General features: G+C 39.6%; 1 protein-coding gene across 4 annotated transcripts in view; it reads right to left on the bottom strand.

Annotated features, from left to right (window-relative positions):
- Positions 1 to 17,380, bottom strand: part of TADA2A (transcriptional adaptor 2A) — a 49,814-nt gene that overhangs the window by 8,460 nt on the left and 23,974 nt on the right. For all 4 annotated transcript variants that reach the window (XM_014862264.3, XM_070482840.1, XM_014862265.3 and 1 more), the window contains exons 8-12: positions 17,076 to 17,148; positions 7,692 to 7,755; positions 5,541 to 5,584; positions 2,406 to 2,516; positions 777 to 848 (exon numbers count right to left, since the gene is read on the bottom strand). In XM_014862264.3, coding sequence (XP_014717750.1) covers positions 777 to 848; positions 2,406 to 2,516; positions 5,541 to 5,584; positions 7,692 to 7,755; positions 17,076 to 17,148 — 364 coding nt within the window. The remainder of the gene's footprint in view (positions 1 to 776; positions 849 to 2,405; positions 2,517 to 5,540; positions 5,585 to 7,691; positions 7,756 to 17,075; positions 17,149 to 17,380) is intronic.

Genomic DNA, 17,380 nt, shown 5'->3' on the forward strand with positions numbered 1-17,380 from the left:
AACTAACAATACATACATCATTAGTTTGCTATGAGAAATAAATGACACGATCCAGGTGAAATGCTTAGCGTAGGGCCTGGTGCATGGTAAACTGCTGCTATTAGATGTTAGCTGCTCTTAAATAACTGTTATTACTACCTCAAGTAATGGGGAGGCAAGCACCTAGAGCCAGTGGAAGCTTGGTTAATAAGAATGATGAGGGGCTGGCCTGGTGGCACAGTGGTTAAGTGCCCACGTTCCGCTTCTCGGCAGCCCGGGGTTCACCGGTTCGGATCCCAGGTGTGGACATGGCACCACTTGGGACACCATGCTGTGGTAGGCATCCCACATATAAAGTGGAGGAAGATGGCATGGATGTTAGCTCAGGGCCAGGCTTCCTCAGCAAAAAGTGGAGGACTGGCAGTAATTAGCTCAGGGCTAATCTTCCTCAAAAAAAAAAAAAAGAAAAGAATGATGAGACCATCATCATTAAATTTAAAAAGGTTGAGGCTAAAAACTGGAACACAAAATTCCTTTTTTTTTTTAAGAGGCCACGGAATCCTAAGTCTAAAGCAGCACCTCTCTTTTTTGTGTCATAACTTTTATTTTATCTAAGATAATGCATATAATGGTATTTATAAGGATTAAATAGATGCAACTTTACTGGAAAAATAAAAAACTCATTGTGAAAAAAGAAAGCTTGTTTAAAAAAAAATCCATACCACCTCAGACAGAGACTCTTAAGTGTTTGGAAGACACCTGCCATCTGACATAGTGTGTAGCTTAAGCATACTTACTACAAAAATTGGTAATGCCTGCTGTCCTGTATTCCTGGAGTCTTTTGATTTCCCTTCGGAGTTCAAATTCCACTGTTCATCCCAAAAAGAATGAAAGAGAAAAACCGGAAAAACAAAATCAACAAAAATGAGCACTTTTGCTGTTATTTTCAGTAATTCTGCCTTATATAAAAGACTGGGCATTTCCATTTGGGGAATCCTATTTGTTGGTAACATCTCATTAGAAATTTTACCCAAGAGCTGAGAAAAACCTACTCCAGCTGTCTTCTGGCTGCTGTCTCTAGCTGGAGAAAGCAGCTGGAACCATCTCCTAGAAACTTATGAGTAAACTGGCTGAATTCATTTAGCTACAGAAGTAATGAATATAATTTTCTAAATAAGCAAGTTTCCCTGCTCTATTTATCCTCTTAAAAGTTCTATCCACATAACCAAACTCTTTTAAGAAACCGGTCTCTGGTATTACTTGATGTGGCTCGTTTGCAAGGAAAGGACAAAAGCTCTGTGCTCAAGTCCCAGATAGTTTTGTTATAGCTTTTCTCCCATAGAACAAAAGAGCATTGTGTTTCCATAAACCAAAGATTTCTGCCTTCTCTGAGCACACAGATCAGGTTGCACTGCTTGGGTTATTACGTGATAGAACATCCAAATTTGGGTGCTTTAAAATAGAGGATGAAGGAAGAGCCTTGACAATCCACGGGGTGTAGTTCTTTGGAGTGACACATAAACCAGGGATGGCACAAACTGGGACAGGAAGTAAGGGATCAGTCACCAGTAGAAACCACACAAAGAATGCCAACCAAACAGGGTGTTTCGTGAGGACAACCAACCTGGCTCAGATAAATGCCTACAATGCCATGCAAGAAATATCTGCATGATGAGATCTGGGTAAGAGCCTTGGTAAAGTACCTTCCCAGAACTACACTAGGGGGTCAAATACACAAATCTCACAATGAAAAGCATAGACCAAGTCACCCAGTCCAGACTGTTTTAAAGTCTAGGCCTTACTGCCTTAACAACTTCAATTTTTTATAGTGAAAAAATCAAATGGTAACTGGGTAGAGCTCTCTCAGAGAGAAAGGGAAAAGAATGATGGCAGTACTATTTCCATGAGTCATCCAACTCTGCCCCCTTTTTAAAAACTAGTTTTAATACTAAAATATTTATGACTGAAATAATATGATGTCTGAGATTTGCTTCAAAATAATCCAGTTGAAGGTGGGAGGGGAGTGGGTGGTAAAGATGAAACTGGACTGGCCATGTGTTGGTAATTACTAAAGCTGGGTGATAGATACATGAATCCTCATTATACTATTATCTCTACTTTTGTATATATTTGAAGACTCCCATAATAAAAAGTGGGGGGGAAAAACCCACTAAACTACTATTTACCTGGGAGGTGGGGGGGGAAGCCAATAGGTTTTTTAACCTCTCTTCTCCCACTCCTAAAGTCCCAAATTTATCTCATGGTAATAAAGGGGAAGACAGAAGAAAATATCCATTTATTTGTTTACAGAACATCACATAAAACAGACTATTTTCTCTCCTATTTACACACACACGCACACACACACACACACGCGCACACACACACACACACAAATAGTTGCTTAACACTCAAAAACTACCTACGTGCATGGCTTTCAATGAACTTGTCATGCTCCACTGGCCCCACAATCCTTGCAAATCGCCTCATTGTTTCATAAAGGTCTTGGACCTCCTTGGGATACCGCCGCTCCATTACTATAGAGAAAGTGAAACACAACCATGTCACAGAGAATATAAGTAACTCTAAGTTTTCTGCATTTCTTTCACAAGAAGTGAAATGGAAGGACGTTATTCCTGACCTCACATGACTAACTTACCTATGACTGAAAGCAAACAGAAATGCTAAGAATGCAAAACATTAATCATAATGATAACAGCATCACAGAGTGATGTTATCATCACTGGAGATATCTGCACTACTGAGCACCCAAGTGACCTCCACATCTCACTGTCTCTTAATCTGAACAGGGGCAGGAACTGTTGGCAGTAATGGGAAAGACAATTAAAGGCAGATCACACATTATTAGGAACCCAGTGTTGGGCAAAATTTCTGGTATTAACTTCCACAGGAAAGCAAGAGAAGTGCTGACACAATGATCCATCTGGAAGAGGCAGATTAGCCTGGAGAAAGTAGGTAATCTCTCGCATGCCCTCCCAAAAATCTTCTCCCTACCTACACATCCTTAAGTGAGGCATTTATTTTTTCACTCTCTACATGGTTCATTTTGCCTTTCTCTAAACTAAAGCAAGCACCATAACTTAATTTACTACTAATTTTGATAACTATCATGCAAGTAAATGGTCACATACACAGGGTAGCCAGGGTCAGCAACTTTGAGGATCACTACTGACCAAATTTCTAATAAAAAGAGGTATTGGCAAAGATGACAGGGAGCAAAACCCACCAACAATAACTGGTAGGGTGGAGGGGTCAGGAACTCTTAAACTGCTACTTGGTCATTTCCATCAGATAATCAGTAGTAACTAGGATAGTTTGTCCACTCTTGGACTAAAGATACAGGCTTTCACTTAGGACAGTTATTAAAATTAAGTCCTCTTTTTAGATGAATCTCTTCCCTTGCAGGAGACAGTCTTGTCCACAAATTCCAGGAGCTGATCTGATGGGCAGCCACAGATTGATTATTTTCACTACAACTCCCTCTCCTGCTCATTGCAGAGATAATACAAAAGAATTTGGAGTAAAATTTTTAAATTTGATGAAAAAAACCAACTCTGCCTACCATATTAAGGTCACATATCGGTTCAGTATAACGGTAACTTAAAACTTGTGGGGGGCTGGCCCCATAGCCCAGTGGTTGAGTTTGCACACTCTGCTTTGGTGGCCCAGGGTTTTGCCGGTTCGGATCCTGGGTGTGGACATGGCACCGCTCATCAGGCCATGCTGAGGGGGCATCCCACATGCCACAACTAGAGGGACCCACAACTAGAATATACAACTATGTACCGGGGGGCTTTGGGAAGAAAAAGGAATAAATAAAATCTTTAAAAAAACTTCTGAAAACACCTTGTACATGCCACTTCTTTCTCGGAAGCAACAGAGATTCCCCTCAGCTCTATACCTAAGAAATATAGTTGAAAGAATAATGAGGCTAAACTGACCTCTGTCCACCAGCTGAGAATAGAATTTATATAAAAGTCAAGGTCTACTAGGAATAAAGGTTAAAACCCAACAGACCTATTACGGAAAGTCCTGGAATTCAGACAGGGGAACCCACTACTGTGGCTACCGGAACATGACCAATTATTGTCAATAGAAAGGGCATGGAAATATGATCTTGAGTTATTTTTGCAAACCCACAGCTCTCAATGGAACAAGGTTAAACAGGCAATCTTGTACATTGCAGGAAGGAATATAAATTCACATAACCATCTTTTGGAAAGCAATCTGGCAGCCTGTGTCAAGCATTTTTATCATCATATTCTTTGACCTAAATATTAATTCAATTTCTGGGAATCTACCTTAAAAAAAAATTCTAAAGCTAAATAATAATAAAAAACAGGTTAAGCATATTAATATATATTTATGTACAGATACAACATATTATGTAACTATTAAAAGTGATATCCTCAAAACATCACACTTGAAAAATGCATAACAGAAAGCAAAAAATTAAACAAAATAAAATGTAACATACTTATGATTATGACTATATTAAAAAAACACTTAACCCATGTCTGGCTGAGTTGAACCCGACAGTGGCACAGAGTGCCAAATGCTCTAAGATTCTATCGTCTAGGATGTGAAGCACGAAAGTCATTAGGTACTTTTACAAAAAAAGACTATTGTGAAATATAAGTATTATAAAGATTTTAATATAAATACTATAATTACTATGAGATCATCATTCTTATTTGCTAAATAAACTCTACAGTACAGAGGAAGAAAAAGAACAGGGCCTCTTTCTGCCCAGCCTAGGTATCTCCAATATTAAAACAGTGAGGTCAAAGTTAGCATTCACTTAAAAATCACTATAGGTTTATTATCACCATCATAAAATGATAAATGCTTTTTTGGTTTGTCCACTACCATGCAAAATAAACACATCATTTTCTGTTGATTTTTCCATAAAAACGTTTTCAAAATCTGAAGATCAAGGTTATGTTAACATACAGTTCCAAAACAATGACCCTACCTTGTTCCAGAAATGATCCATTAATATTTGTGCTGTAATTACTAATTAAAAAAAAAAAGAATTCTCATGCAAGCACTATTGACTATACATTAATGTTTGGGTTTTTTTAATGATTTTTTTATTTTTATTTTTTATTTTTCCTTGTTCTCCCCAAAGTGCCCCCGTACATGGTTGTATATTTTAGTTGCTGATCCTTCTAGTTGTGGCATGTGGGATGCCACCTCAGCATGGCCTGATGAGCGGTGCCACATCCACACCCAGGATCCAAACTGGTGAAACCCTGGGCCACGGAAGCAGAGCGCGTGAACTTAACCACTTGGCCACAGGGCTGGCTCCAGGTTCTTAACTCTCATTATGAATATTTTTTTAAAATACAGATGCTCTAGCTCTACCCTGAGATTCTGACTTAGTCTGGGGTGACACCCAGGCACTAGAATTTCCTAAAACTTCCTAGGTGATGCTAATACGCAACTTGGATTAAGAACTACTGCCATAAACGATTTGTTTAAAACAATTCAATAATGTTGGAAGAAATTTTAAAATAAAGAAAGCAGCTAATACTTACACTGAAACTTTCTAAGGTTGATTAATCCATGGTCTCTTATAATTCTAGAATAAAAGCCACAATAATGTATTATAATTAGTTTCATATTTAATAATGTCTTCCACATGCAGTGTTTATTAGACATCCTAAACACTATGAGGTAGAATACTGAGGTCCAAAGAAGTCACTCCCCACAAAGTTTTGCAGGTCAGTGAGTCACTAACACAATTTTAGGCTCTCAAGCATCATATATTTTTCATCTCCTTGGGCATAGTAGACTCTCAATAACTATTTGCTGGATGAACAAATCAATTAATGAGCACGCGCAAATACTGAAAAATACATGTCTACATTAAGATGAAATAGAAGGAAATCAGTGTCATGTCATAAAAATTAATCTATTCAGGGGCTGGCCTGGTGGCATAGTGGTTAAGTTTGCATGGTTTGCTTCAGCGGCCCAGGGTTCATGGGTTCAGATCCCAGGCACGGACCTACACACCACTCACCAAGCTATGCTGTGGCGGTGTCCCATATACAAAATAGAGGAAGACTGGCACAGATGTTAGTTCAGGGACAATCTTCCTCAAGCAAAAAGAGAAAGACTGGCAACATACGTTAGCTCAGGGACAATCTTCCTCACCAAAAAAAAAAAAAAAAAAAAAAAAAAAATCTATTCAGCTTAAGGAAGTAATAATTGAGAATGGCCATTTAAGGGAAATCTGTTAACCACAGAAGGGCACCATGATCCCACATTCAACATTAACAACTGTACATTCACATAATGTTTTGAAGCTATTTGAAATAAATATTGTGTATGTTTAATGGAAGGGCATTATAGCAACCTCAACAACTGAGTTCTACAAAACTGTCTTGCTCTAATTGTGTGTTTTAAGCAAAAGAGAAACTAAATAAACCATGCAGAGTTTTGTGTCTGGAACCTTTGATTTATATCAGACGTATTCATGACTAGCAATGAAGCTTCTCAGAAAAGCAGCTGGGTAATCTTCTTCAGCACTTCCTGGAAGCTTACTCCAGACATGCAGAGTAGGATTTACTTTAGATCACGTCTTTGTCCCTCAGGAGAGTCTCCCAAGCCCCACTGCTTTCTTTTTTCTTTTTGAGGAAGATTAGCCCTGAGTTAACTGCTGCCAATCCTCCTCTTTTTGCTGAGGAAGACTGGCCCTGAGCTAACATCCATGCCCATCTTCCTCTACTTTATACGTGGGATGCCTGCCACAGCATGTCTTTTGCCAAGCGGTGCCATGTCCGCACCCGGGATCTGAACTGGTGAACCCCAGGCCACCGAGAAGCGGAATGTGTGCACTTAACAGCTGCGCCAGCCACTGGGCAAGCCCCTCCTTTTTTTTTTCCTTCTTCTCCCCAAAGCCCCCCAGTACATAGTTGTATATTTTCATTGTGGGTCCTTCTAGTTGTGGCATGTGGGACGCCACCTCAACATGGCTTGATGAGCAGTGCTAGGTCCGTGCTCAGGATCCGAACCAGGAAAACCCTGGGCCTTCGAAGTGGAGTGCACAAATTTAACCACTCAGCCACAGGGCAGGCCCCGCCCCATTTCTTTCTATTGTTGTGATACCACTGTGTTTCTAGTTAGTAACACCATAGTAACAGGCACACATATACATACACACACACGTGCACACTCACACCCTCTGCATACCCTTCTCTGAACTTTGTAAAATCTCTGTAATCCAACAGGGGTCTAGGATCCATAATTTCTCAGTCTGAATGTATATTTTTTGTTCTGTTCCAAAGAGAAGGAATAACCAAGAGTGCCTGAAACTTGTTCAGAATTTCTTTGAAGTCCTTTTAGATAAAAGACTTATAAAAAATGAGCAGTTAGAATGAGAGCATTAAAAAAAGCAAAACAACTTAACACCTTGAATTTATCTTGTTCCTTTTTTCCTTAAAACAGTGCACCCACATTATTCACTGGTCATCATAAAATCAAGAAAGGGTACAGAGAAGGAGGAGGTAAAAACAAAACAAGAACAGGCATTCTTATCCCCATTTGACAGATGGAAAAACTGAGTCCCAAGGAGGTTAAGTGTCTTCCTCAAGGTCACAAGATGAGCCACAAGTGGAATGTTCTTATGGGCTATATATGGTCAACAGTCCAAAAGTAAAAGAAGCAAGATGTTTTTCTATACTCACTTTTTCCGCCTTTGTCTCTCCTTTAACCTGGAATGGTAGATATCCACTACAGCCATCTTCAGAGCTATAAATAAATAAATACATGGCATATAAATAAAGCTATAACAAAAATAAATCTTTTACCCAAACTGTCCTAAACTTTGAATCTCATATTGCTAACTATTCCACACTCACTGGTCCAGGAAATTTGTCTCTTCGAAACAAAAATATCCTAGGATACTGAATTTCTTTAATAGTAAATTATAGTGAAGTTCTCTTTTCCTATGTCTGTATTTATACGGCATTACCCTATGGATAACAATTTCTGCTTTCTACTGAACACCTCTTTTGGCCATGCCTTGTCACGTAGATGACTAGCTTTCATGTAACAGTTCAACATGGGCTTTGGTAATACATGGGCTTGAAATTACGTCTATTAGAATAGTCATAAAAAATGAATATTGACTGAGGTTATAACTGCACAGGAGTAAGCTGAGGAGACAACGTCAAGACAAGACAGACGTGAATAAGGTGCGGCACAGACATTTTCCCAGAGCAGCAGTTTTCAGTTGGGGAGCAGCAACTATTTAGGGGATAGTTCTGCATTTAGTAGTGAAAAGTACCATTAAACAGCCTAACAATCCAAAAGCTGTGCCCTGCTTGCGTGCCCATGTCCCAATCCTTTCCTGGTTTTAGTCTCATGTTAAAGACATGGGGAATTAGGAGAAAAGTGTTAGTGGATAGCAAAAGTTTTCTGATGAAAATACAATAGTTCTGGTTCTCTTTCTTTCCCTGGCCAATTTTTCCCTTTTTGGAGTACTTCAGGTTCTATTCTCATCTCTTTTGTCACCTGTCACCTTATTCCTATAAATTCAGCCACTCCTGTGGTTCCAAGTATTATCAAAATATATCATCTCAAACTCAGATATTTATTTTAAGCTCCAGACCCTATTTGGCTATCTCTACTCATACAGTCTTTCGTTACAAACTTATATTCTCTTTCCCATGCTCCAAAAACACTTCTCTTGGTTAACAGCATCACAGTACACCCAGCTAAGACAGAAATCAACCTGGACTTTCCCTCCCCCCGTCTCTGTATCTGGTCAGTCAGTGAGTCTTACTTATACTTAATGCTTAAATCTCTCTCATATTCATGTCTTCCTCTCTGTCTCTAATCCTATTCCTTAGCTCAGGTATCTTGTCTGACCTAGATCACTACATCCACTCTTTTAATGACTCCATTCTTGACCTACTGCAATTCATCCCTTTCAAATGGAACCACAGTAATGTTTGTAAGCACAATCTGATGGTATAACTCCCCTGCTCATAATTTTCCAGTGGCTTCCCATCCACTTACAGGAGTTCAAATTCCTACATATTATCTAAGACCCCTTACTGTCTTGATTCTGCCTATCTTTCCGGTCTTGTTCCCTACCATTCCCTCATATACCCTATACACCACGCACACAAAACAACCTGCACAAGACCACACAGCAGCTAAAGTACAGAGCAGGGATCCACCCCAGACAGTCTGGTTCCAGAGCCGAGTAGGAAAGACACTGAAATTGCCCAACATGTTTAATTTCTCTGTTAGTCCTATATCCTAAATCTGGCTTAACTAAAAATGAAATGTATATTTAAAAAAAAAAAACCTCAGAAGTAAAAAATTATCCCACAGGCTTTTTATAGTCTGAAGATCTCTAGGGTTAAGAAATGAAGATCAATCATTAACAACTCTAGAAGAAAATATGAGGAGCACATAACACAGTGCCATGCTACATTAAACCACTGTTCTCATCTATAATCTATGGATTCTGAGGGAATCTTAAGATTTAATGACTTCAGAGGCTGGCCTGGTGGCGCAGTGGTTAAGTGCGCACGTTCTGCTTTGGCGGCCCAGGGTTTACCGGTTCAGATCCCGGGTGTGGACATGGCACCACTTGGCAAGCCATGCTGTGGTAGGTGACCCATGTATAAAGTAAAGGAAGATGGGCATGGATGTTAGCTCAGGGCCAGTCTTCCTCAGCAAAAAGAGGAGGATTGGCAGCAGTTAGCTCAGGGCTAATCTTCCTCAAAAAAGAGAAAAAATGATTTCAGGGGCTGGCCCCGTGGCCAAGTGGTTAAGTTCACCCGCTCCGCTGCAGGCGGCCCAGCGTTTCATTGGTTTGAACCCTGGGCGCGGACATGGCACTGCTCATCAGACCACGCTGAGGCAGCGTCCCACATGCCGCAACTAGAAGGACCCACAACGAAGAATATACAACTATGTACCAGGGAGCTTTGGGGAGAAAAAGGAAAAAAATAAAATCTTTAAAAAAAAAAAGAAAAAAAGAAAAAAAATGATTTCAGTAGATTCTGGAGCTTTCTTTTTTTTCTCCCCAAATCCCCCCAGTACATAGTTGCATATTTTAGTTGTGGGTCCTTCTAGTTATGGCATGTGGAATGCTGCCTCAGCATGGCCTGATGAGTGGTGTCATGTCCATGCCCAGGATCTGAACTGGTGAAACCCTGGGCCGCTGCAGTGGAGCACGCGAACTTAACCACTCAGCCACCGGGCTGGCCCCTGGAACTATCTTAATAACTTGTTATCTCCTTAAATTTTGTATAAGTTGAGAGTTTGGTAGGTTTTGTTTTATTTCAATTACTGAAAGTAGTCACAGAAGAATGAGGCTCTAGAGCACAACATACTGAATTGACATTTGTCCTTTGAAAAACTAAAATACATTATTCAACTGTTAGGTAATACAATTTCTAATAACACACTAGCCTTTGCAGCAAAGAATTTAGTTGTGTTTGACAATCACTTCTTCCAGGATAGTAAGTTTCATTCCAAAATACAGCCTAGAGCCTCTGTAATACTGATAAACAAAAACAGCAATACAATCTCATTGCTGATCCAAAGAACATGAGACACAAGTTCAAGGTTAGCCCAGGGGGCAATGAGTCAGCACAGATTGCTATGTTCTACTAGGATAACTTTTAAACCTTGTTTTCAAATAAATTCTTATTTGGAACAGGTAAGTTAGATCTGCTCTAGCTGACCCTCTCGCTTCTCCCTACTCCATCTACAGCTATCTTTCCCAGTCATAGTCCTTGAGGGTACCTCCACGGAACAGTGTGAAACACACACTTCTGCTGTAACTAGATTTTAGGGTAGGAAAAAAATTGAATCAATCAAGTAAGAGAACAGAACACAATGGCTCAACAGAATCATCAATTTCTTTCACTATATGAGAGCAAACAGAAGATGAACAATGTACAATCCTGATGCGCTGTCAATATGGTAGCCCCAGCAAGATGACAGAAATAAATTCTGGATACTCCATCCTGACTCATTACTGTGCATCTCACTGCTACTTGCCCTCAGGGTAGTCTCAGATTAGAAGGAAGAAACACCAAAATCTAACATGCTGGGCTATAAGCAGATGCACTATTTACGTATGTAAATTCAATCACTGGGAAATAACCAGGAATACTCTATTCAGGCCATTCTTCCTTGGGTCTGAGATAAAAATAACATAAGTTCCAGCTGAATGACCTCAAGAAGTGAGTGAATGCAGTATTTTTTAAAGTTTAAGTATAAAAATAAAGAAGTATTAACTACCATGGATTTGTTTGTTTCTAACAAGTTCAAAATTTTAAACATTGTTTCATTTTTCCTCATAACTGCTCACAAACCAAAAATAATTCAATAATATCAGGTCCAAGACTTAAGGCAATGGTTTTCAAAGCATTGTTTTTAGGTAGCAGAATTCTTTCTACAAACGAACTCTTTCTTGATTTATAAGGTTGTTCCATATAAAAGCCCAGGTACCATAGAATGCCCCAGGCCTTGCCACTGTCTTCTAACACAACTGCTGTGGAATGACAGGCTTTAGAACACTATGCTGGTGGAGATGCACTTTACACGCCTGTGTGGTGGAAGAGGCAGTAGGAACAGGGAGGAGAGGATGTGTCTCCGACAAGCAGTATAACCAAATACAAGTTTTATAGTGAACTCTAACTCTACTTCTTATGACAAATAGAATCAGATATCAACAGTTCAAGGGAGAAAGAGAAGAAAAGAAAATAGTTAAGCAAATAGCTAACATACACTGAGAATTTATCATGTTCCAGGCTCTTCACGCACCTTATCTCGTATATCCACCCAATAACAAGATGAGTTCAACAGGAAAGAGACTGCCTGAAGATCCAGTGGAAATTATTGCTAATTTTCACAAAACATTTCTATAATTTTTCTAAAACATTACCTTACGATGTTGTTTCCTGAGATTGTGTGGGAATGACTTAATTAAACAGAAAAAAAGCAAACCTTACCAAAAAAAAAAATCTATAAATAAATACTGCTGATGATTGGCTTTATTGCTTGATCATTTCAGTAGTTTAAACTTGCACAACTGGCTCTGGAGAACAAAGAGAAGGAAAGGAACACATAGAAACAAGGGGAGGAGAACTAGAACTCTCCCAGAGAAAAATTCATACTTGAAGTGATGTCTTTTCCTTATAAAGCACACTGAGATAGCAGCAACTGATTATAACATCTTAACTGCACGAATAGCCCAGGGAGGACCACAGTACAGCAGGCAGAATAGAAATGAGAAGACAGACACTGAAAGAATGAGAATCATTGGTTCACATCCTACTTAAAGTGACTAGAGGTTCCAGTAAAGCGGACAAACAAAGAACCAGAGATCACTAAAAGCAAACAAACTAAAACCACCCATAACCTATCCACTGATGCAAGGTCTCTGAAATCTCAGCTTTGAAGGAAGAACAGTCTCCCTGTGATTACACTGGGGACTGAGAAAGTTTCAAACGGCTGGCCTTAAAATATTTCAAGAAGTGGGCAGAAGTCAGAGGCAGCTCCTTCCCACTGCAATGTATTTCTAACATTGTTCAAAATAGCTGGCAACATGTTTCTGTTTTCCTGACAGAAGGCACTTACTGCTTGCTTGGCAAGAAAACCAACTCAGAGGCCTTAAACGCAGGGAAGCCAATCAAAATCCCAATTGCAACCACACAAGCACAAACCTGTGACTCAGGTATTCCCCAGAAGCAAAGCGGTTTAAGTCATTTCCCCCCTAAATTTTTGGTTAAGATGTACACAATTAGTTCTGTGAAGGAAAGAAGACTATGTGACCTAATGGTTAAAGTCAGCAACTTTGCCTAAGTTAAGTAAGAAGCCTTAGGCAAGTTACTTAACTCCTTTGGGCATTTCCCTGAATGTAAAATGGGAAAATATCACTCCTACTTCTCAGGAATGTGGTTAAGCTACTGAAGACAACCAATGTGAAATCTCACACTCACACAAACAGAAAGCAACAAAAATTCAAGGTTGTAAAGACAGTAAAGTGCAGCACAGTATTAAGAGCACAGACTCTGGAGATGGTTCTGCCACTCGCAGGTTACACGACCTCAGGCAAGTTACTTGATATTTCCATTCCTCAATTTCTTCATTTATAAAATGGAGATAATAATAATAAGGCCCAATTCACAGAGTTTTGTGAGGATTAAATGAATTCACATGTGTGAAGGGCTTAGAACGGTACCTGGCAAACAGTAAGTGCTATATGTATTAGCTATTATTATTACTATTATCATTTTTTTGAGGCAGATCAGCCCTGAGCTAACATCTGCTGCCAATCCTCCTCTTTTTGCTGAGGAAGACTGGCCCTGAGCTAACATCCATGCCCATCTTACTCTACTTTATACATGGGACACCTGCCACAGCATGGCTTGCCAAGCTGTGCCACGTCCGCACCCTGGATCTGGACCAGTGAACCCTGGGCCGCCGAAGCAGAACGTGCGAACTTAACCGCTGAGCCACTGGGCTAGCCCCATTAGCTATTATTAATAACATTTATGTCTAAAATTTCCAAAGCAGAATACAGCCAAATCACTATAAAGGGAAGGGCATTGCCAACAGGTAGGCAAGTGGACCTCTGACCTACTAAACTGTTAAAGGATCTACAGGCTGACAATATGGGCCAAAGAAATAAAAATTTTAAAAAATTTAAAAAAACATTATTTTTATTTATTTATTTTTTACAGATTGGCACCTGAGCTAACAATTGTTGCCAATCGTTTTTTTTTCTCCTGCTTTTTCTCCCCAAATCCCCCCGGTCCATAGTTGCATATTCTAGTTGTGGGTCCCTCTAGTTGTGGCATGTGGGATGCCACCTCAACGTGGCCTGATGAGCGGTGCCGTGTCTGAGCCCAGGATCCGAACCGGCGAAACCCTGGGCCTCCGAAGCGGATCACGCAAAACTTAACCAACTGGCCATAGGGCCAGCCCCTAAAGAAAATTTTTAAAGGGGGAGTATCCATGCCTGGCCAAGAAATTTTGCTGAAATTAGCTTTCCAAACAGAGGGAGAGTAAACTGTTTCACTGTGCTACCCTGAAAAGCTCTGAAAACACAGACCCAACATATAGGAAGAAGCTCATAATGCCTCCTGCTTGCCTGGGTTATGGGACGACAATGATGGGAAGGTGCTGCACCCAGGGTTTTAGAACCCATGCAACTCTGGGAAAGAGGAATCCACAAATTTAGAAGAGATTTTCCCAAACAAAAGTAGTTGGGAAGTGATGTCTCCTCAGGAAAAGAGAACTACACTATGCATCTGCACTGAGATCCCACAACATACCATGACACAGGAGAGTGCCAGGTTATGAGTCTTCTGAATCTCTTTATGAACCAATAATTTCTGCAATTTCAATAACATATGAGGATTATACGGGATCCCAGAACTTCCTTATTTTCTTCCTCAGGCACTGTTTCACTTGCAGTATCCTTTTTGAGCCCATTCTGAAAGCCTTCTGGTATGGTTAGAATGCAATTAATTATCCCTCCATTGTGTCCCAGGCTTCTATAATTACCATCCAAACCCATTTTATTAGACAAATTCCGTGAATCATAGCAAAAGTCTTTGGGTGAGGAAAAAGGGTTGGTGGCATCAGCCGATCTTCTAGATGTCCTAGGATGGAATAGAGAACCCAGCCAAACAGTTTGCTTCCTTCTAGCAGCCTAAGTGAGGGAACCTCACCATAAATGAGGGAACATCAAAGGAATGTTATTAATGCTCAGTAATATTAAGAGTATGATGGTATAATGGAATGGTAATAACACCAATCTGAATTATGTACCATCTTTCATTAGAGACATTCACACTCTCTGACTAACCAGTGTTATCCCTTCTTTATGGCACGGGACACAAAGAAACAGCAAGCAAGATTCCAAGGACTTGCCCAAGATGACACAGTGAGTCAGAAGCAAGCCTGAGGTTGAATCAGCGTCCTGTTTTGCATAAAATACATGCCCTCTCTCTGTTCTAGGTGTGCTTAGGAAACTCCTTCTCATTCCTTCCTGAGTCTCCTTGGGATCTTAATCCCCTTCACTAAGTGCTCTGGGAGAAACTGTTCAGGTCAGGGGCAATATGCCCCAGTGGACAGTAGGTCATGCAACCAGAGGAGCTATATAAGAACTCACAGCCATAAACAAAACATCCCCTTTGTGGCACCAGCAAGTCATCCCTTTGAAATCTAGTGCTGCCAAATCTCTTTAAAACATTACACCTTTTAAAAAGCACCCATCTAAACATCTTACAGTTTGCTACTAGACAGGAAGGGAAAGGCGAGAGAAGGATTATTACTTACCTTCTATTAAAGCTACTTACGTATAACAATCAATAACTGACACTTCAGTTCTAGTTCAAATAAACTAGAATCAAATGACTTACAAGGTTGTAGAAATCGTAAGAAGAGCACAAATAACTAAAGTCATTATAGGTTTGAAATGGTAACTGAAATAAAAATTGCTAATCAGTCAACTGCTTCTTTCTGATTTTTTTCCTTTTGCCACCACTTAAAGGACCACAAATGTACCAGAAGAAATCCTGCATCTACAAAGAATGAAGCGTGAAATGAAATACAAACCATTACTACAGTTTTCTTAATAATGTTGAGGCTTAAGAATGAAGACCTTGGATTAGGGCCTAAAGAAGTGATTCAGCAAGTCCCTTACATGGTCGAGCCATTACTGACATTACATTCTGACTTTTAAAAGTTCGGCACTTATTAACAGTATCTAAAAGGATATTTGTGAAGCTGCTTTTTTTGCATTCTGGATAAGAAGGACACAAGCCAGGAAACAATACCATTTTAATTAAAACTGGTGTGTCTGAGAAGAAATACTGAACAGCCATCTGCACACTACCTTCAAGGGAACAACAGAGAGGTGAGAAAAGATGATAACCGGGGTTGAAAAGAAGAGATTGACATGGAAGACTGAACAAATACAATAGATCTAGTGAATGCTAAAGTAGTTTGCTTTCAAGCTTTCCTCTTTTAGTTCAACCTGCGTCACTTTGACTTTCCTTAAAGCTGTGTGGGAGAAGATAAGAGGAATGAAATTTTGCAAAGAAAATGGCTCAAGATACACGTAGAGAAAAAATTCTGAAGGTAAAACTTTTATGACTCTTTCTTGGTCCCAGTTCTGATGTAATGAATACCTAGACAGAGCTTCTCTAGAGAGAAGAATCAAATTCCCCTTCTAGTGACAAAGTACCAATTAAGACAACATGAAAAATTGATTTATAATTCAAGAAGGATTCCACTTGCCTTTCCTGCCTGGGATAAAGATTTAAGAGAAACAATGAAGATGCTGTTTGGGGAATATGGAATGCAAGGGAGCATTATTCATCTACTGCATCATATTCAATTATGGACTAAAATGAAAGAAGACTGGGGATCATTTTAAATACGTAGTTCACTGAAAATGGAAAGACAGGAAAAAAAGAGATTCAATGAAAGTCGAACTGTCCACTTGAAGAGCCCTGTTGGCATTAACCAATTACATTATAACAAAAGAATTGACATAAATCCCTACAGGGCTAAATTTAGATGAGAATTCAGAAGTGCTAAAAATTCAACAGTTCTGAAAAATAATAAAATCCCAATCTTGCTCCAAAAACCCTTGAAGAACTTCCATTCTTTTTCCCTGCTATGGGAAATTCAGGGTAACAAATTATAGTGAACATCTAGTATCAGCAGTTGCTAAAGTCCCAAGGTCTTCACACTGATTCCCTTTCTTCTAAGGAGGTAGTGAGGGCCATTTAACCAATTACCTCAGTGTAGGCTTACCTTGGTCAAAAGAAAGATCACACAGTCCGAGGGATGGGATATTGCCAACTACCATTACGTGATCAACATTCTCACCATCATCACAAATGTTATTTTTCATTGTAGTCAAAACCCAACAACAGTGTAAGTTCAGCAACTTAACCACTAGATTTTGAGTCCCATAAGGGCAAGGGACATGTTTTATTCATCCTATATTCCTAGTACCCAACACAGTGTCATCACACAGTTTGCACTCAATAAAAACATTTGCTAAAATAAAATGTTACCATGTAAAATGTCCGAGTCATCTTCAACAAAATCGATGTCTCTCAAGTCCCATTCTGCATAATTGTCAAATTCCTGTTAGGGGAAAAAAAATTCCCACCCCAAACCCATCAGCTTTGAGTAATGCCTTTATAGTAGCCATGCTTTAGAAGCAAACAGAAAATACAAAAACACTTGTCAAAAGTACTGAATGGGGTACAAGGCCAGGATACTGCCACAAATAAGTCATGGGAAAAGTCTCAGAGGCTTTCAGGCAGTAATGACAGCAAAAAAGGAGTAAGTTATGAGTCTAGGAATGAAGCAAAAC

This window comes from Equus asinus, chromosome 13 (genome assembly GCF_041296235.1).
Source record: "Equus asinus isolate D_3611 breed Donkey chromosome 13, EquAss-T2T_v2, whole genome shotgun sequence".
NCBI lineage: Eukaryota > Metazoa > Chordata > Mammalia > Perissodactyla > Equidae > Equus > Equus asinus.